The 21,796-nt window shown below is 30.3% G+C and overlaps 1 protein-coding gene across 1 annotated transcript in view; it reads right to left on the bottom strand.

Moving 5' to 3' along the window:
• Positions 1-3,957: 3,957 nt before the first annotated feature.
• LOC129218417 (anoctamin-10-like) overlaps positions 3,958-21,796 on the bottom strand; it is a 56,397-nt gene continuing 38,558 nt past the window's right edge. Inside the window, exons 8-14 of the mRNA XM_054852672.1 lie at positions 20,281-20,355; positions 17,450-17,617; positions 16,077-16,268; positions 14,142-14,273; positions 13,901-14,017; positions 10,894-10,991; positions 3,958-6,868 (exon numbers count right to left, since the gene is read on the bottom strand). Coding sequence (XP_054708647.1) covers positions 10,926-10,991; positions 13,901-14,017; positions 14,142-14,273; positions 16,077-16,268; positions 17,450-17,617; positions 20,281-20,355 — 750 coding nt within the window. The 3' untranslated portion in view covers positions 3,958-6,868; positions 10,894-10,925. The remainder of the gene's footprint in view (positions 6,869-10,893; positions 10,992-13,900; positions 14,018-14,141; positions 14,274-16,076; positions 16,269-17,449; positions 17,618-20,280; positions 20,356-21,796) is intronic.

Raw genomic sequence — 21,796 nt, 5'->3', positions numbered from 1 at the left:
CTGAAAATCATGTCGTATGCAACAAAGATCGGGAGGCTATTTGCTGTTGATTTTGATTACGGGAGTAGATTGATTTTCCCTTGGCGCCAATCTCTTGGGACAACAGCCTTAAATCAGAAGATCTATACAGCCGCCACAGAACAAACAGTACTTACAGAAATACCACTTTGAGGCGACGATTATGCATACATTTGTTGAGAAAAAGGCTGTAACCTTCTCAATAATTTTTACTCTTATGATGAACTTGTGTCGCCTAGTAAAAATTCCTTAAAAAATGCTCTGGTACATTCCATTTCCGAACGAAACTCGCTAAATTTGGCGACTTTACTTAAAATTTCGGCTGACTTTAAGACCTCATATTTCGATAACGGGACTACGAGGATACGTAATTTTTGTGCCACATACATATTTTACCACGCTCTTCTAAATGCTACCAGTTTGAATTGTTTTCGAATTCGTGGTTTCCTCGTAAGTATAAAACAAAATGTTATGTCATCTAAGGTAAGTAAAAAAAAAAAAACTTTTTTTTCATAGGGGGAAAAATCATAAAATCGGTTAAAAAAAAAAAAAGCAGTGTTTTCATCGGTTTTTTTTCTTTATCGATAAACCCAACTAATTTTTCAAAAACGATACCCAAAACGTATTCTAATGCTAGTTTAAATTTACAGAAAATGTTTGCTTATTTCGTTCCTTCGGTTTCGATATGTAATGACAATGAACTATGGACGTTTTGAAAATGTTACCCAATTTTATTTATACAGGATTTCGGAAATTTTTGATGCGTTTCCAATTATTTTTCTTTGATTTATGGACTAAGTATGTGCAGTGCCATCTGCAGAAAAATTTCTGAACTATAATCAGAAACTCCGGGAGAAAAAAATTATATCCCGTCATATGAATTTTCTGCAAGAATTGTTTTGTAAACCTTAACCATGCTGTTGTTATGAATTTTTGAAAGCAGTCAATTTCAGCACTCCATGTATGTGGTTTGAGAGGGGAGGTTTTTTTTCCCCCTCCTTTGAAATTTAAAAGTCCTGGAAATAAACTATTTATAATAGTGCTATGTGAAAATCAGCTGTAAGGGTTATTATTGAATATTTCATTCAGTTTTATTTTCTAGACTACCTATTTGTTTTGTTTTTACTCTGTACACTTTCATACTACAAGTGATAATAATGTTTGCAGAAAATTACATTTATTTATTGCTAGGGGCATCGGTGGCCGTGTGTGTGTTCGCCAACTGCTTTGTAATCACAGAGGTGCGGGTTTGATTCCCGCCAGTAGTCCTGGGTGTTCTTTCATTCCTATGTAATGTACATCTTTCATGTGTATTGTCCTGGAAATAAAATATGGAAAAAGGTTGTGGATAAATAGAGGTAAAAAGCTTCTCCGCTGAGAATAGCTATATGTGTGTTATCATAACAAAAATTTATTGTTAACAAATGCTTCCATCATAGTTTTTTTTTGTTGTTGTTGTTGAGAGTATAAATAAAAAATTGTTTTTGAAAAAAAAATTTCCGCCGATCAATCTGCAAAATTTGGTTGATTACAAATAATCAGCAAAGTGGCTGGTTAATCTGAGCATCCCTAATTGGAGTATTTAAATTTTTCATAAATGCTTGAACCCATTTTGCTATCCTACCTTAGAAGGGTGTAACCCGGCGCAAACGCCAATACTGATGATATTGCATTCGATAGATTAACTATAATTTAAAATATTGGAGGAACATTTTAGAATTGAAGTGTTTATATCTTTTATATAAATAAAACAAATTCAAAATTTGTATGTCTGAGGTACTCAGAAGCTACCGGACCAATTTCGTTGAAATTTGCAGTTTGTCTAGGTTACTGCTGGGAAGGTTTATAGACCATTTAGAAAAAACTCAATAATTCTTTTTTTTATCCAAAATTTAATTTTTTTACCCCAAAATGGATTTTTCTACACAAAATAATGCATTTGTAGAACATTTTCTACCTACGGTAAAAAAAACCAGATGCAATTAATTAATAAGGAAAACAGTTATAAGCATTTTAAGAAAGTAAAATCAGTGTTTTTTTTAATCTTGACATTTGCATGTGCATTGATGCCATTTTGCTCAAGTGTGAACCAATAAAATTCTTTAACTGTTCTAAAGCTTCTCGATAATGGGGGACTTTAAAATTTTCACTTTTAATTATTTTTTTTTGTTACTTAATGTCGATTTATTTGTTTGTGCAGCCTATGGTTACCATTCATTTTTCACCCTCAGCATTTTCAAAAATTAACTTTATTTTTGAACAATTTAAGCCTTTTGTGTTACTAAAATTAATTTCTTTGAAATATTTTAACTGTTAAATAAAAGTCTTCTGTTTATATTTTCTTAGTTTCTGTGGAATTTTGTATGGTAAATTATTAAATCATTGTACAATAAGCAATATTGCAACGTTCTTTCTTAATTGTTGGATTATGGTAAAAATGTATTAATTTGCCTTTTAAGGAAAGAAAACTTCCTTCCTCTTTTATAAAGGAATCTCTGTATTTAGGTTTCTGTAAGCAATAAAATATTACTTTTTTCTTTTGTCTTACTTTTATACTTTTGATGAATTACAGCTGAACCATAACTATAATTGAAAATTATTTTATTGTGTGTTTTTGATTTATTACTACTGATTCAATTAACAATATGAATAATTTCTTTCAAATGATGAAAACTTTTTAGTTTGAGCTAAATCCAGGAAGAATTTTTTTTTTTTGTCTTTCTTTTAGAGTTTATACAATTTATGGTTTTGTGTTACAAGCATTTTTTCAAGAAATTAAATTTCTGTTTTACTAAACTGCTTGTTCCAATGAAGTAAAAACAATACAAAAACAAACGTTTTTGAAATTCAAATTTTAAAGAAGATAAAAGTGGTAGTAAAGTCATGGAAGAAATCTGACAGAAGTGATGTCATAAATTGGCTAGCATTTGACACCAACTTAGTGATATGTTGACAAATTTGAAGCCAAAAATTATGTGCCAAAAAAGTGTGCATGAATACAGTGCATTACAAGATTGTTGGCACTGAGCCTTGGGTGAGTTCAAATCAAAACCATCTGAAAACAAGAGAAGCATGGGTTTCTATAATCAAGCGTTGTCAAAACAAGTGTATTTCCCATGAAGCTGCCTTTCTGGCTTGCAAAAGGAAATAAATTTTAATTGAAAACTACCGCCTAACTTCCAGGTGCACATTGTGGTTGTCTTGATTTTCTTATTGCATTTACTGCCCTCCACACTTCCAACGAATTCAATGATTTTGACATTTCCACAGAGAGCCAACAATATTGAGTCACACTTTAATAGCAAACATTTTTTTTTTGTATTCTTTTGCCTTTTTTTTAAAAAAACACCACAGTTGACATAAAAAAGACTAGTCATCTGGCAGTCATTAGTGGCAAATTTTCAATCTACCTAAAATATGTAGATATTTTAGAGCACAAAATAACTATATGCATAAGAGAACTTATTAGTAAATTTACAGACGAACTAAATGTTTTTAAAAATTTTCTATCATAAGCAAGGTAGTGAGGGTACTGCTAGTTTTTTATAAATTTGAAAACCTGCTTGTGTGTCACCTCAAGATAGTTTCGCCCTGTGCCAACACAATCAGTGATGCTACAGCATTTCATGGATGAAATATAATTTGAAATGTTAGAAAAAAGAATTCAGAAGAAAGAATTGCACTATAAGGAGATTTAATGAGATGAGAGAGAAGCTAAGAAATCTATGCCACAAGGAACATTTTAGAATTTTATATTTAATGCCATGAGAAAATTGGCTTTTTTAAGGCATTTTTAGAGTAGATGTATGAACATTTTGGGAAAAAATAAAAATAAATAACACTTGATAGAATAAATATCAACATAAGTGAGAAAATTTGTATTTTCATAGCATGACATTACATGCGAAAACTGATGGTGAATTAATAAAATTTCTTACAGATAGTTCAAAAATTTATTTTCCAATTATACATAAGCAATAAAATATTAAAACAACAAAAGTCAACATTCAGTTGATAAAAAAATTTCAAAATAGAGAATACTTAAGTGTTTTAAGTACTATTCAATATATAAGTTCAATTTCATGCAAAATTGACTAGATCCCACAAAAGTTTATTTGGCCTTTTAGTATTAAGTTGTGTAACATGAATGGTTATGGAAATCACAAAAACATAAAGGGAAAAAAGATAATTCATGAATCAGATAATTCATTTTAAAATACAGTTATTATTAAATAAAGGCAAATTGCTTACAGAGGAGACTTGTAATATGAGTGTTAAGATATAGAAATCTTTGAAAGGATGCACTTAAATAATAATTCAATGAATTTGTAGAGCCTATTATTTATATTTGACAAAATATTCAGAAAATTTTTGATTTGTAATACAGACTTATTTTTAATGCATTCAAATCCAAAGCAAAACAACATGAATCTTTTCAATAGTTAATAGTTGTATCAATGGTTTTTTTGCAGCATATATTTTTTTCTCAAATTTGCATACATATAACATTCCTTTTGGAAGATAAATGTAAAATAATAATACAGTCGACGCTCGATATAACGACCATCTCCGTCCCAGAGAAAAAGGTCTTTATAACGAGTGGTCGTTATAAGAGGTATAAATTAAAAAAATGTACACCGTCATCATGCATGCCCAAGTAAATGCCCAAATGCTTTTTATCATAGGAATTTTTAGAAAAGTAGTGTGCAAAATATTATGACCTAATATTAAACAAGTTTTAAAGTAGAAAATATAGGGAGGAAAATGTTACACACTTTCAGATCTGCTACTACTACTACTACCACAACAATTTCTGAAGATAAAACCAGAAACAGAGGTCTGCCTTTTTAGCAGACGTGATTTTTGCAAAACATTATTTTCTGTTTCAGATATAGGTGATAAATTGTGTTTCTCTTGCTTTCCAAAGAAACATTTAAAAGTCCCTCGAGAACCCCAAATCTTTAAAAATACTAGATTCAAACACCAAACTACCAATACATCTGTCAACTTCCTTTTCTTAGGAATCTGGAATTTTCTCGATTTTTCCTCCCATTATTTTTTCTGTGCTAGCTGTGGTGAATGGTAATCTCCTCCCCCCCCCTCTTAAAGTTGGATTTGACACTGAAAACTTCAGGCAGGTGTCCGTAAACAATAATCAATGTCATTTTAAGCTACAAATTTGTTTTATTGGAAAGAACACAAGAAATAGCGTCCACTGATTCGGTCGCTGTATTGGATTAGACGACACAGAACGGTCGTTATAACGAAAGCAAATTAACATAGAGTTTATAGGAACAAAGTTGGGACTTCTACCACTGGTCGTTATAATGGGACGGTCTTTATAATGTGTGGTCGTTATAATGAGCGTCGACTGTAATAATAAAATAATTGCTTAACACATAATAATGTAGAAAATCATTAATTTAATCCAATAGCTAATGTTTGTGCGAATTTGTACTCATCACATTAGATAGAAATTCTACAAAATAAAGACTAGACAAAGAAATTTCAAAAACTTAATGTAGCATAAAGGGCACTCATAGAAAAAGTTGTACAAGAACACAAATTGAAATATTATATATGATCATATAATATAAATTTGACCCAAGTGTTTTGACAAAAAGCATTTGGTACATTTTATACAAAATACTAAACAAAATAAACCAACGAAATTGATGAAACTGAATTGACTGTAATTACGAGGTAGGCGAACACCTTAAATATTTTTTTCTTCAATATTCAATGCACCTTTCTAAAACTTTATACGATTATTTAAATATGAGATAAATAACACATTTTGACTGCATATTTGTTGAAAAAAAATCTATAGTTTTTTTTTTTTTTTTAAAGCCATATTTTTAGCAAAAAACTACCATTACCTTAACATTTCCAGTGCATTCACTTTTTCATTATTTTTGAAACTTTTTGTGTCTATCTCTTTGTGAGATGCCAGAGAGTGATATGACCCTCTAATTTAGAAATAATTAACTAAAAACAGGTTTTATGGGTAAATGTTTGAAAATTTCCCCTGAAAAATGTGCTTTTTACCATCTAAGTTCAATTGATCATTATTTAAAAACCACATATTGCATGCACATTAACTTTTTGAGGTTTATATCACAGTAATGTGTTCAATTACCATGTTTGCAAAGTTTCAAATCTTTAGAGTTAATACTTTTTTCTCTAGAGTTGTTGGCATGAATAAAAACATTGTAAACATGGTTATGAGAAAATCAAAAAAGAAAAGTAAATTTCAGTTTTAAGCACTACAATTGAGTTTAGTAAATTTCTTCGAGTTTTCTCAATAATTCATCGATTTAAAAAACAATTGCGGATTTAGAAAGACAAACACTGAGGTTCTCTGAATTTCTCAAAATCCATTTTTTTGGAAAATTAGGGTGTTTGCTTGCCTTAACTTAATAAAAGAAACAGTATAAAGTTCTTTAAATATTTGAATAGGGGCAAAAAAACAATAATTAGTTTAATTTTACTTCAATTAAAGTTTAAAACCGGAACCAAAACTAAGAAATCATAAGGATACTTTATTATGAATGAAATTAATTTAGAAAAAGAGAAAATAAATCATGTTAATTTGAGTACAGTTATGATAAAAGATTTGCTACAGAATGAATTTAAAAAAAATAGATAATCAAAAGTTGAGCTCTCTTTTTACATAAATATACTGTTAACAGTCAGAGAAATAGTGTAAAATTGGACAAATCTTTAAGCGAAAATTGACAAAAATACTTGATATCTTTGTGAAAAACCTTTTCTTACATAAAATATACATTGAAGTGGCACAACCTTAAAAATTGACGGTGGTTTGAGCTTAGTATGTTCACTCATAGACCTGAAACAAATACAAGGTTGTAAAACTGTTGAAAATAGTTGTGAAGTTTAAATTTAAGTCATACTTTAACTATTAGACTCTAAATAAAACATGCACAATCATATTAAAATGTATTTGAATTTCCAAGAGCATTTTAATACAATAAATGAAAATTGTAACACACTAGATGGGATTAAATTAAAGAGTGGGAGCATAACATTTAGATATACATTCACATTTCAAAGGATAGGGTGAATTGATGTTCATTTTTAATGTATATTTTTCTTAGAAAGTTTAATTATCAGATGACTGGAATAAGTTGGTATAAAAAGTTAGAATAAACAAATTTTCTATTTTCTGTTACTGTGCAGCTACAGCATAATCATTGTCTTAGCCACGAGTGTTTGAAAGGCCAGGAGTGTTTGAAAGGCCAGGAGTGTTTGATTACCCTCTGAAACATTCATTCTGCATGGTAACATTAGAAACGAAGAAAGTGTTTCATCACTTCTATGACAGGTGTGTGTAATTTATTTTATGTTCTAGTGAGCTTGTAAGGCCCCAAATTAAGGCCCCACTGATGGAGGGTCTTGAAAGAATGATCAACTGTAGTTGCATGCATGCATTATACTATTTTGTTTCTGATGTTTGGAATTGTGTGGCTTTCTTAGATGTCTGTGTGAGTGCTTGTTCGCATAATGTGGGGCGAGCTGGTATGTCATCAGTTGACATACACTATATGACCAAAAGTATTGGGACACTTTGAAAAATTCACATTTTTGCACATTTCTTGAGAAATAAAAAACCCAGTTGCTCTGTAATTTTTTTTCACATGAAAAGTATACTCTAGCTGTCATTTTCCAGTAAAATTTAAGTCTACTATTCAGATAGGGGACCAACAACAAATTGAGGGAACAAAAAAGGTTCTTGATCATATTTCATTGTAAATAGCTGGGAATAAGCTATACATTTCAGAAATAAGTAAATGAACTATGTAGAACTTATTTTTATATTTTCGTGAAAGTACCTCTTACACCCACGGAGATATAAGCATTTCTTTCAAAAATACAAATTTTTTTAAACGGTTTTCAACTCATAACCCGCAGAGTTTTCCGTTAAACATTACTAAACTTTCTGAATATTTGACAGCATACAAGAGAAACATAATAATAAAATTTGATGTTGAAAGATTGAAAATGTAATGAAATATGAACGTTTAAAGCAATTCAGTTTTCACTGTGCATTCGCAAAAGATAGCAATTTATAACCATTATACTCGAAAGGCCTCCTGCTACTCATAAAAAAATTCCACCTTGATATCTTTAAAATGTAAAAAGTTATCAGCGATCTAATGAGCTGACTTTCAAAAATTCTTAGATTGGTGATGACTCGTGAGGGACTGTTAGCAAATAATGTTTTTAGCATGAATCTATCTGCATGATAACAGGTAAGTGTTGCCAGTTTGCGAATGACCCCTTTCTTACCTTTCATTGCCTATCCAAGAACTATTGAAATTCGGCTCATTAGATCACTAATAACTTTTTAAATTTTAAAGATATTGAAGTGGAATTTTTTTAAGAGACACAGAATCTATGTGGGCTTTGGATTATGAAGGTTATAAATTGCTATTTTTCGTGCATGCGCAGTGGAAAATTAATTGCTTTAAACGTTCATATTTCATTAAATTTTCAATTTTTTTAACTTCAAATTTCATTATTATGTTTCTCTTGTACGTTGTCAAATTTTCCGAGCCAAAAACCTTCAATAAGATTTTGCATTTTTGAAAGAAATGCTTATATCTTCTTCGGTGTAAGAGGTACTTTCACGAAAATATAGAAATAAATTCTACATAGTATGTTAACTTATTTCCAAAATTGATAGCTTATTTCCACCTATTTGCAACGAAATATGATCAAAAACCTGTTTGTGTTTCCTCAATTTGTTGCTGATCCCCTAAATGAATAGCTGACTTAATTTTTATTGGAAAGTGACAGCTGGAGTATACTTTTTATGTGAAAAAAAAGTGCAATTGGTCTTTCATTTCTCGAGAAATCCATATAAATGTGTTTTTTTTCAAAGTGCTCCAATACTTTTGGACAAAAAGTGTAGCTATGATTGCTAAGTAATAGATATTCTTTTCCTTCAATAACTTATTGTTTGTTCATACTATTAAATTTATAGTTGTTCATACACTGCTTGACAATCGCTAAGGAACAAGTGATATATGCAAATTCATGCCTGAGACAGCTGAGCAATGGAAATAAATTTAATTTTAGACGGCGTGGTAGAACAAGACTCGTTATCTGTATAAAAGACAGATCTGTATAAAGATCCATAAAATCTCAAAATTTGTAAGAAAATTCAGGCTGTTTGGTGTTTAACAAAAATAGTGCTGGATGTTGAAAAAAGTTTTTTTCTCTGAAATTCTGTTTGTTTCTTGAAATGTTTAAGAGTAAAATGTCAGCAAGACGTCATTTGAGAACTACAATCGTGGGCGAGTAGTTGAATGACTGGAAGCAAGTCAAAGTGTCACCACTGTAGCTGCTGCAATGGGTGTATCAAAAAGTGTCATCTTACAATTAAAGAAGGCCGCTGAAGGAGGAAATGCTTTAAGAAAGCATGCTGGGGGTTGCGGTAGGAACACCACACCTTCAGAGGATTGCTATGCAGCCCTCGTGGCAAAAAGGAACAGAAATTTCACTGATGACAGATAGCTCCAAATCTTGAAACCGCTACCTGTACGCATGATTCTGCAAGAACCATCTCATGGCAATTAAATAATATTGGTTTGTACGCACGGAAGCCAGTACGTTGCATCTCACTTCAATCACACCATTGTTGAGAAAGATTATACTGGTATAAGGAATATGTTGGTTGGGATTGTCAAAATTGGTCGAGAGTGATGCTCTCTGACAAATCTTGTTTCAGTGTGACAAGTGATTCTAGTCATCAAATACTGTGGAAAAAGCGTGGAACATGTTATGCACAAAAATTCCTTTGTGAATGTGATCAGTACGGCCCAGACATGATGATGAAAGACAGGCATCATGCACAATAGCAGATCACCACTTTCCATTTTAGAACAAGGAAGCGTTACGTCGCAAAGGTATTTCAAAGAAGTTTTACTGAATCATGTTCATCTTTTTAGGGGAGCTGTAGGTTCTGACTTTTTCTTTATGGATGGCAATGGACAGCCACACAAGAGCATTGAAGTATCAGACCCACTGCAAAGTGAAAACGTTTTCCATATGCTGTGACCTGCTTACTCTCTTGACTAAAATCCAATTGCACATGTTTGAGATGCTCTTGGAAGACGTGCTGCGCAAGGAACCGTCCCTCCCAGAACAGTGCAAAAGCTCAAATCCGCCTAGAGAGGAATGGGAAATTATCCCCCAAGCACTCCTCGATAGTTTAGTGGGGAGTATGGAAAACAGATGCAAATTGAGCATGAATGTCCATGGTAATCACGCATCATACTGAGGTACTCACGTCTCCCTCATTCTGACCTAGATCATTTTTTTCGTGGTTGTTTGAAATTCATCTAAGTAGGTTTGTTTTTAAATTTTAAGTTTTTACTTCATTGATGCAATAACATCTGTACTATTTTGTACTTATAAAAAGGCACATTCTCCCTACTACGTATTAACTTAGTGTTGTTTCTTTAATCATTGTCTATTCTTGACTATTCCAAAAAACATAATTGTTCCTTAGCAATTATCAAGCAGTTTACATCCAAGTATAACTTATTTTTGGTCAAGTACTATTTCATTCCTTGAAAAATAAGTAAGGGAAAAAAACTAGGATTTCCATAATGAATCCCGCATGCTGTATCAGCCCAAAAAAAAAAAAAAAAAAACATTCTCTGGGATCTGTTTTAGCACAAAAGATAGAAACATGAAAAACTAAACTAACTCTTATGCCAACTATCCTCAGTCTCTACTAATATTGATTCTGGTGTTTGGCAACTGTATAACAACAAATTTGATCTTTTAAACTAACAAATTAAACAAAAAAGGTTAATGTAAGAAAAAAAAATCAAGGAAACATACCATGATGAGCATACCTACAAGAAAACTATTCTTCATTCAAGTTTCTCGGGATTCTTAAGCTTCATTGATTTTAACATCTCTTTTGTCTTAATTTTGCGCTAAAAATATTAGAATAGGAAATAAAGTCCTCTTTTTGATAACAATATAGTTAAGATAAATGCAACAAAATTTTAATCAATTTATCCATAATTACTCTAAAATACAAATGCTCTAATAAAATGACATTTATTCAAATTGATATGGAGTTTTTTTTACTCATATTAACTCTATTATGTAACAAGTACTTAATATAAAAACAAAACAATCAATTTCAATCATTTTTTCATCCATCATTGAGCATTACACATTATTTTAAAGGCCTATTTAAATGATGAAATGGGCTTCTGTGAGAGAGGTGAACTGTATCTAAGTTATGCATAAGAGACAGAGCAGTGGTTTGGCTCCGTTTTATAATATACAAGATTTTTATGTATTCATATAAGTGCTCTCATGCCTGTGTTTTTTCACCCTGATCTAGATTTTTAAATATTCATCTGGTTTCAATAGTCCCCCCCCCCCCATAACTGTTTCAGCTTTTGGACTTTTCAAACAATATTTTATTTCAAAATGAAGCTCTTTTTTATTGATTGCGAATTAATAATTCATTTTTCACAGATTTTGAAGACAGCTTTGATATTAACACACAAGGACTTCTATGTAATGGCTGCCATTGATACCACTGAAAAATGACTATTATTCGGAGTTGACTGTAAATTGGAGGTTTATTTTACAAAAACTTTAAAATTTGGAAAACTGAAGAAGCAGGGAAAAAAATGAAAACTAGTTAACCTGAATTGAAATTTAAAAAAAAATATATTTTGAACTTAATTTATTGAATTAAAACTATAAGAACCACTGACATTAATTTGTCTCATGTTTTTTACTCATATCAATCATAAATCTCTGTGCTGTGAGAACTATGAATTTATATAAAAGGAAAACAGAAGAAACAATAGGATAAGCACTCCATCTTCAGATTAGAAGAAAACTCAAAAAACTTCCCGATGCAACATCAAAAGTTTTTAGCTGTTCATTAGAAGGGGCAGCATATATGACAGAACAATATCCTGGTAAGCAAGCCCAACTGAAAGAAGACAACGGTAACATTCACTATGTTTGTGCTAACCCAGACGTTTAGTGTGAATATGACTAGAGTTCCTCCATTCAGATATGAAATATTCAACAGAACGTTGTACAAAGAATCGCCATACTACAAAACTCAAAATTTCCGTATCTTTTTTGTTGTGTATTGTCCTTACAATATATTTTTATTTGAACGCATTTCGCAGACTATTTTAAATGTGATAGATGTCATTGACTTGATTTCAATTTACAAGCTTCTTCTTGTGAGCCTGATTTTTAAAAAAATAAACTACAGTAAAACCCCTCCTAATGGACACCCCTCTTATGCAATTTTTAATTCTCCAGTTCCAATGCATATAACATTATTAAACCCCTGTCCTGTGGACACCTCTATATTGTGGACAAAAAAAATTGTCCTGTTAGTGTCCGTATTAGAGGGATTTTACTGTATTTTTTACCGAACCGAGGAGGTTATTATTTCGTATTGCAGCTTTTTATGTGTGTTTTCGAATTATTCCAACACTACTGGACTGATTTGAAAATTTTTTTTTTGTTTGGAAGGGTATAATTCCCAGATGGTCACATTGTAATTTGGTCTGGATCTGATAAGGGGTCCCGGAGAAATCCAAGAGACTTTAAATTTCATACGTCATGATCACGTGGTGTTGCTGTGATTGGTGTATTTTCACACCTAAGGTTTTGGCTTTCTCCTGAACAATATTTAATTCTCGCGGCACATGGATGATTAATTTTCTCAACGCTGCACTGCATGGTAATTTTTTATTATAGGTGTTACTAATTTATTTATTACTGCGTAGCAAAGCAGTAAATTAAATATATTTTGCTACTTTAATAGTTGAATCAATTACCTTAATATTTTATTTACTAATAAATAACTTTATTTAGGCACTAAAATATAAAATTCTTTATTTAATATTCCAATTTTTAAATATATTTAGTGTTCAATTGAGAGGGAATTGAATACAGAACACCCCTCCCCCACGATTCAATTTATATTCTTTAATAATATACATTATAACTGTGTATGATTTCTGAAGTTTGACCAATACTCTGGATTTACTATTTCACGATGCCGCCAGTTCAATTTGAAATTAGGGTTACATTAATTAGCAATAAAATAGAATGTAAGTGTAATCAGTTATTTTTTGCTTTTTTAGTTCCTGGGTATTTTTTGAAGGCGGTTTTTTTTTTAATTTGAAAGTAATTTATATGCATAGTACTAGGTAACCCAAGTAGCCATATCATGCATTGAAAGCATGCCATGCCGCATCCAAGCCGGGATAGCAGCAAAAAGCGGAGTTTCTAAATATTAAATAATTACTTTTTTCACACATTTATAGCATTGTTCGAAAGGTACTTTATGTTTAATATGTTAAATTCATATTTTAAATAAATTTTGAAATGTGTTCAAATATTAAAACAATGTAACAACAATAAAAATACAGAAAAGTTTGTCTGAGTATAATAACTTGGCCACCTTTTGTAAGTTATTCAATGACTTCTTTGGCTAACTGAAAACAATTGCCTATTTTTATCTCAACTGGGTGATTGATTATACCACAGTGTAATAATGAAAAGATTGCGAAGTAGAATCAAAAGAGCATAACAAAACATGTTATTTGATGAATAATTAATTTGCCCATGTCTCTTCGTTATCCAGATGTAAGGTCTTAAAGATAAGTTATTTCTACATGAAATCAGCCACTCAAAAAAGAAAATTATTTTAAAAACGCATATGAAATGTCAAATTATATAACACTAAGCTCACAATAGAAGGTAACATTTACACATTAGAGTCAAACACAAGTACTTTTAGTTGGCCATCAAATTGTAACAGTTTATGCAAAATAAACTTAAAACTTACATCCATTTTTAAAACCTGCAGAGATTCATACTGAGCTCTTTGAATAGCGACTGTAACCCATTTTGGCACATCAGATATTAAATAGGACAAAGTCATTTTGATTCCAATAATGACATGCTGCAGAAAACAAATTTAATCATAATTAACTATAAAATAATGGTTAAACAATAGGTAAATTTTAATGTTAAACATGTAAAATTAAATATTTAAGCGAAAAAAAACATAATAAAAGGTGCTTTACCTCAAAAACAACAGCAACAAGTAACCATGATGACAAAGACATTTCAGGAGCATAAGATCTTATTATTGGAGACATGGTTATTAAAGCACAATTACTCATAACAGCCAGGAGGCCCAGAACTTCAAAAGCCAGCTGAAAGCATGGTTAGATTGCATTAATAACATCATAAAGTTTTAACTAATAAATTTTTTTTCTTGCTCTATACTTAAAAATAAAAGTCATAAACAATTATGCACAGCTGGAAAGTATTTTAAATCCAAAAAAGGAAAATATTTTAATATTTCAGAAGAACAGAAGTAGCATAAAAATAATAAGCTAAGAAAAGGAGAGTAAAATCAATAATGATCAATTTTTAAATAAAATGCTGAAAGCAGATACATGATCAATGCTTAGATTTATCATTTGTTTAAAAAACAAGAGAATACCATTAATTGAATAACTTCACCATTAATTTGGGATAGGATGAGATTTTGTAATTAATAAGTCAATTCTTTTGACAGTAATTAGCAGGTGTTTTTTTAATTAAAGAAATTGCAAAATATTTGAAAAGAAAGCTGCTGTTTTTCAGTTTGTTACATGCAAATGTGTACACATGTATACACATAATAAGTGGACTGTATTAAAATTAATCATTTCCAATTATTGGTATTATTGACATACTTCTATCCTACATGTATAAATTTATTATTTTATCAAGAAAGTAGCAAATAATACTTGATGCACAGATACTTTAAAATCGCACAGCTTCTTGCATTTATCAAAGTTAGTGTTTTCATTTGGGATATTGAACAAAAAAAAAATCATTAGAATATAAATATAATAAATTTCTGAGTACAATATTTTATGGTAGAAAATTTTTCATGTCTTCAGGATGAAAATAAACCTCTTCAGAAAAGAAATGGAAAAACTTTTTTCCCCAAAATTTCGGGGTTTTCCCCGACTATTCCCATCTCTATTCAGCTGTGAATTTTACATGCAATCATTCTAACTTCCATTCAATAAAGAATACTAAACAATTTAATAAACATCATATAGCATTTTTATACATATCAATATCTGCTCTTGGACACATGTTTTGTTAATTGCTTGAAAAAGAGACAAAAGACCATCAAGCAGCCTGACAAAAGCATTTCTCAAAATGAATTGGTAAGACAAACATAAAGAGATTATACACATAGCACTTTTTAGCACCAAAAACACTTTCTTAAGCTTAAAAAATATATTTTAAAGACTAAAAAAAAAGAAAATATCTTTCCTCGTAACATCATTCTTATTATCGTGCAGAAAACTAATGAACAAAATTAGTTATTTTATTGTCCTCTTACATTTAGAGGATATCAATAATTTTCTATTGTTATTCAATACTTTATGAAACAACAGCATTCACATTAACAGCAGAGAATGTCACATAAACATAACTTTACCAAGAGATAACAATCAGAAGAAGGGCAAAAGGGAAAGTTAGGACTAAGTTGAATAATAAAGTTTTAAGACATGGAAATTAACAGCAACAAATTACGAAAGTTAAAACTTGAACAAAATACTTCCTTAATAAGAATACACAAAATCTGGTTTCACACCTGAAACATAAAACTTCATTTTGCATGTAACTTTATTTCAAGTTTGTGCACAAAAATGATTTTAAGAAACAACTTCTATTTCTTTTGAGGGGGGGATGCACTTCATTGAAAGTTAAATATCATGATAAAGAAATGCAAAAAGAGAATTTCACACATATTGCTGATTTTGTAAAATACAATGAGTTAAAGATTAATATTCACTAAAACGTTTAGTCATTTGTCTACAGTTTCAAAGAATTTTTTTTCTTACAATGTATTCATTCTTAATCTACCACAATAAATATTTTGAAAATGAAAAACACTAACTTTAATGCAACATATTCATACTATACTGAAAATTTATATTAGACCAAACCTGCCAAACTCCAATCCCTTTCACTGGCCGAGCTTGAGGTCTTTGATAAGAATAGCACAATTTCAATCCATCAGTCCACATTTCAATGATGTTGTTTAAAACAGCAAGGGCAGCAGCAAGAGGAAATACAGAGGAAAATAAAAACACATAGCCAAACTGTGTGAAAACTTCTAAGTAATCATCATAGGTTCCCTTAAAATAGGGCAAAAGCACAGTAAATTAATGTTTTCAGCACTGTTAAAATAAAGAAACACATATTTTCTCAACCCAAGTTAAAAGAATGTTATTTATTTATGCCTTATACTTAGTTCAGTACTTTAAAAATAACAGAAAAAAGGTTCTAGAGATATCTCCAATTTTATGATTACCTGCACGTATTTAAATCAATATTTATATTTAAATATTTAAGTTTGACATTAAATTCTACATAGAAAAGGTATATCTAACAAATGAGAACATAGTATTAAATTCCATGTAGTACAAATGTTAATATGAACTTCTGCTTGGAAAATTTCATATCAGATTATTTAATAATGATTGGCATAGCTGAAGTAGTTCTGTCAGAAATATTGCTGCCACCATGAAAGTACAGCAAAATATTTTATCTTAAACATCAATGACTTTATTTGTTGAAGAACTGCAACAAAATATTATAAGCATGGCACAATGGTTAAATTATTCATATTTAAATATGCACTAGAGAACTGATAAAGCTATAAACATAACAATAAGCGACACTGCACACTTAAAAAAACATTATTTAAAAACTTAAATTCAGGATATAAAACACAAGCATATCACTATCAAATGCACATACAATAAAAAGAAATTCAAAATTTAAAAATTAAAGTCATGAGCCAAAGTCTCATAAAGTTGTAATGAATGCTGGAGTTGACAAAACAGCTCAGTGAAGATCAAGATAAGCAGTAGTCCTAAGTAATTCAGTGACTACATAAAACATATGGCAACGAAAAATATCAGTATTTTTTGCAACCTGGTCTCCCACTTAATTATTTTAAGGAGATTTTTTTTCCTAGTTAACAAATTATGGATGAATTAAATTAATGATTGAAGTGTAGATATCAATTTTAAGTTAATATAAAACATTCGATAATTTTGATGTTTTAGTAGCAAATTCAATACGTTGATTAATTGTTGTCTTTTTGTTTAAAAAGGAAGCTAAGCCAAGAAAAAAAAATAGAGTAGTGAGAGATAGATTTGCTTCTGCTCGACACTGATGAATAGAAATTTTTTTCAATCTAGATCTTAAGTTCAGAGGGAAAAAATCATACAAAAGTAATTTGTAATTCCTACTTGAATAAATAAAAAATATTTTCAATTGTGAGATTTATGACTAGTAATGTAACTTTTACTTCATAGGTCCACATTTTACGTTGTTCTAATATTTCTTTGATTCTAGGAAACAAATCAGCTGTGTCTTCTTCTTTCCACTTTTTCTGATACTTTTGCAACAAATATGGCAAAATAGCTTCTTGAAACTGGTTAAAAAGCTGGTTTACTACCATCATTACAGCAATTTGCTGGAATAGTTTTTAAAAAATCAATAATCCACCATATAAATATAAAGTATTTTAGTACATACATGTCAAAAATTCTAACACAGAAAATAAATATATGTACGAAGACATAAAGATTTTCAATATTAAAAATGTATAGCAGGTTCCTGAACAGGCGGATACAAGAACTTGAAAACTTTGGTCTTAGTAGGATAAACTTAAAATGTATCAGTTTGATTCTACAAAACTGTTTTTCTAAAGTTATAAAAGTAAAAATAAGGAAAATGTTAAGAGAAAGAAAATCTGGCTGTAGTAAATTAAAATAAGATACAAATACCCAGTGATGTGCCTTCCGCCCAAGCAAACCAAGCCTGCTTGGATTGGCGCTGTAAAACGCGCTTCTTCCCAAATCTCCTCTCACTGAATAGAAGATAAAGTGACTGGGTTGTCATGACAACAATCCCTCATTCATGTTTCTACTTGGGTTATTCTTGTTGAATTCTAGTGGTGTACTGTTCCTCGGATGGGAGAAACAGGAGACTGGGGTCAAGCTAATTGCAGGTTTTACTCAGTTGGAGGAGGAACAGAAAATACATACAGTAAAACCTGTAAAATTGACCACCCTTGTAAGTTGACCACCTGTCTAAGTTGACCGCAATTTTCAGGCACAGAATTAGATCTTATCATATAATTCAACCTCAATAAGTTGAACACCTGCTTAAGTTTACTACTAAAGTAGTGCACCGCAAGTGTTCAACTTACACAGGTTTCACTGTACCATATTCATATTTTGTGTCCTTAATGAGTACAAAAATAACTTTTTTTAAAAATCTCTTCAGCCAACCAAGCACTGCTTAGTTTGTTTGGATGTATCGCACATCACTGCAATTACCATATGAATATGACACAACTTGTCTATAATCAACATAGGAGTCTCCTTTATAGGAAATAAAGGAAACATTTCATAGAGAGTGATATAACCAATCTCTATAAAATGCATCCTAAACTTAATTAACTGAAAGGTTTTTTCTATACAAATCTTTGTTGGAACAGAATTGCCTAAAAATTGCTCAAAAAATGCACAAATTAAACTTAATAATTTAATAATAATTTAAAAAAAAAACACTTGCCTTTTTTTTTTGGAAAATAGTGGCGATAATTTTGCAATGTAAAATTACAATATGCGTAAAGAAATCAGTGATCTGAAATCTGAAAAATTAAAATATTCACTAATTGCACCCCCAAGCAGTGCAGGTTGGAGAGAGTTGAGTGTACTTATTTGTAACCACAAAAAATTAAAACAGGAAATCAAAATTATATTTATTACGCCTTGATAAAACAGTTTTAAGTTTCTATGAGAAAAAAAAACACATTCTAAAATTCAATATTACTTAAATAAGAGAAATTATTATGATACTACAGCTAAGAAAGGAGAATGGTGCAAGGGTAAGTAGAATCAAAAAATAATTTGCATACTAGCATATTAAAAACACTCTTTGTTGAAGAATCTAACAAAATGCAAATATTATAGGGCAGAAATTTTTAAATTACACCAAAAATTTCCTTTACATGTTTGGATTTTTGTAGTCACATTTCTGAACCTAAATGTAGCATTTCCTAAAAGCGTTACATATCTTCTGGTGGTTGGAAATGCTGTCATTTACCCACGCAAAAGCAGATCCAAAATTTTCTCAAGGGGAGAAGTATTGAGTTTTATAATTTACTGTTTACTATGTATCATGGTTTTTAAATGTTGATCGTAAATGTTTCGGATTTCAACTCCAAAAATATTATTGAGGGAGAGCTCAACCTCATTCCCTGCCTTAACATCACCAAAGATAATCAAATTTGGCATTTTTTGAACTTAATTATCGAAAAATTACCAGTTATTACCAAGGGAGCAGTACACTCATCCCTTGTACCTGCAACTGCACCCCTAATTATATGGGCTTTCTCCCTGGCATAGGAAGAACAATCTACTTCTCCCATGCCATGCAGCAATTTCTAGTGATCAGAAAACATCTTGCTTAATAGTAGGGAGTAGAAAAGAAAAGCGTTTTCTATAAAATTTCTCTTTTTCAGAAATTATAAAGCTATATAAATTATGCAATGTTTCATTTTCAACATTGGGACTAATTTCATTGCTTCATCATATAATAATAATGATGACAGTAATAATAACCATACTTAATCTAAAAAAGCTAGAAAGTAGTTTCCTCTGGTTAGTAGTAAAAGAATCAACAAAACAGGCAAATATAGGACAAAATTATACAAAACAATATATCAATACTCAACTGCAAGATGTAGCAACTAATATTCAATAAACAATCTTTATGTTTACAAATTTCCTATTCATACAGTAATAGTAAATTAGGTTTTGGTTATCTGTTACATTAACACAGGTCTGTATTCAATTATAATTTTTGCATGAAATGTACCACACTTGGAAACAAGATTTTTTTTCTTTTTATATGATTAAAGAAAAAATACTTTATTCTAAAAACAACTTTCTGGTAGCTATATTCCTCTGAAAAATATAATCTTAAAACATCTTCTCATTATACAAATACAAAATTAAATTCTTAAGGTATTCTCTAAAAAGACTTATTCAACATTTTGGGTATAATGGGGATTCTTCGTTAACAAAAGAAAAAAGTTTTGATTTTTATTTTGAAAATAACACTTACCCACTTCAGCATATTTAAATCCTGCTCATAAAATGCTATATATCCCATGGCTATAAAGTTATTCACAAATTCAAACTAAAAAATACAAATAATATTTTTAATACATTTTATTAATTATTTATATATTATAGTTAATCAATTACAGTGAATCCTGTGCAGACCAATGCTATCTACAACAATAAAACTGTCTATTTAGCAATATTTTGTTTGGTCCCAGCAACCTAATATATTTTCCACCTTTCCATCCTTTCTTTAGCAGTAGCCAAATTTCAGATGCACCCATAGTTCACCGATATATTATAGTTAATCAATTACAGTGAATCCTGTGCATACCAATGCTATCTACAACAATAAAACTGTCTATTCAGCAATATTTTGTTTGGTCCCAGCAACCTAATATATTTTCCACCTTTCCATCCTTTCTTTAGCAGTAGCCAAATTTCAGATGCACCCATAGTTCACCGATATATATCATGATATATATCACAATATATATGGGTCATTCTTCAAAAAGTGTAACTTTTCTGTCACACACCTTTTACAGAAAAATTTTTAAGGAACTATTCATTTAACAGTGTTTTAATTTCATCAAAAATATATCTATATAAACCTGTCAACAATTTTTTAATAATAATTTTTATTTTAGTATATTTTTGGTTCACAACATGTGAATTCTCACCTCCGTAGCATGTCACACACCTCGTGACTGTTTATGTTGCTTAATAACTTGTTTAATTAAAAGTATGTACTTATTTATTTATCATTCCTTTCACAAGTGTCTCAAATACTAATTGTTTAAGTACATTTAATTTTTTCAATGTAGTGTTTTAGTTCGTTTTAGTAAGACAAGGAGTCATGTCACACAATAAATTCTCACCTCCATTACCTAAACACAAAATGCCATTTCTCATCAACATGTGGCAGTATAATGACATCAAATTTTTATTTTCCAAGATACAAGGGAGCCCCCTTGTTTATGTTCAGCTATTGTTGAAGTTGTGAGATTTTTGTGGAAAAACAAGAAGATAGATTTTGCTTAAAAAACTTAGTGTGGTTATTCTGACTTCTCACCTCCATGAACTTGACTTTCAGGGATGTAAACTAATGTAAAAAAAGAAGTGAACATGTTCTCATATGCTTAACATGTGCAGATTGTAGCAACGAAGAAAAAAAAGTTTTTCCTGAAAAATGTATCTATTAGGCCTATACTAAAAATGAAAACAGTCAGAAAAAACTGAAAAATTTCCGAAAAAACAGAAAAAAAAACGTTTTTTTCCGAAGGGGTTTATTTTTACTTCAGAAAAACTGAAAAAATTAATTTTTTCAACTTTTCAAGAAGTGTCAATTGAAATTTTCAGCAAAAAGTGAATAGAAATTTCTCATACTTAAATTCTGATGCAATTTCCTTCTCCAACCCCCTCCCGGTATGTTAATACTGTTTAACTTTGATACTGCAAGTTGTTGTATGATAATATAATCTGCATATAGATCAAAAAACATTTAATATTTTTCGCAG

Source organism: Uloborus diversus, chromosome 3 (assembly GCF_026930045.1).
Source record: "Uloborus diversus isolate 005 chromosome 3, Udiv.v.3.1, whole genome shotgun sequence".
Taxonomy (NCBI): domain Eukaryota; kingdom Metazoa; phylum Arthropoda; class Arachnida; order Araneae; family Uloboridae; genus Uloborus; species Uloborus diversus.
This window is presented reverse-complemented; position numbering and strand designations above follow the sequence as displayed.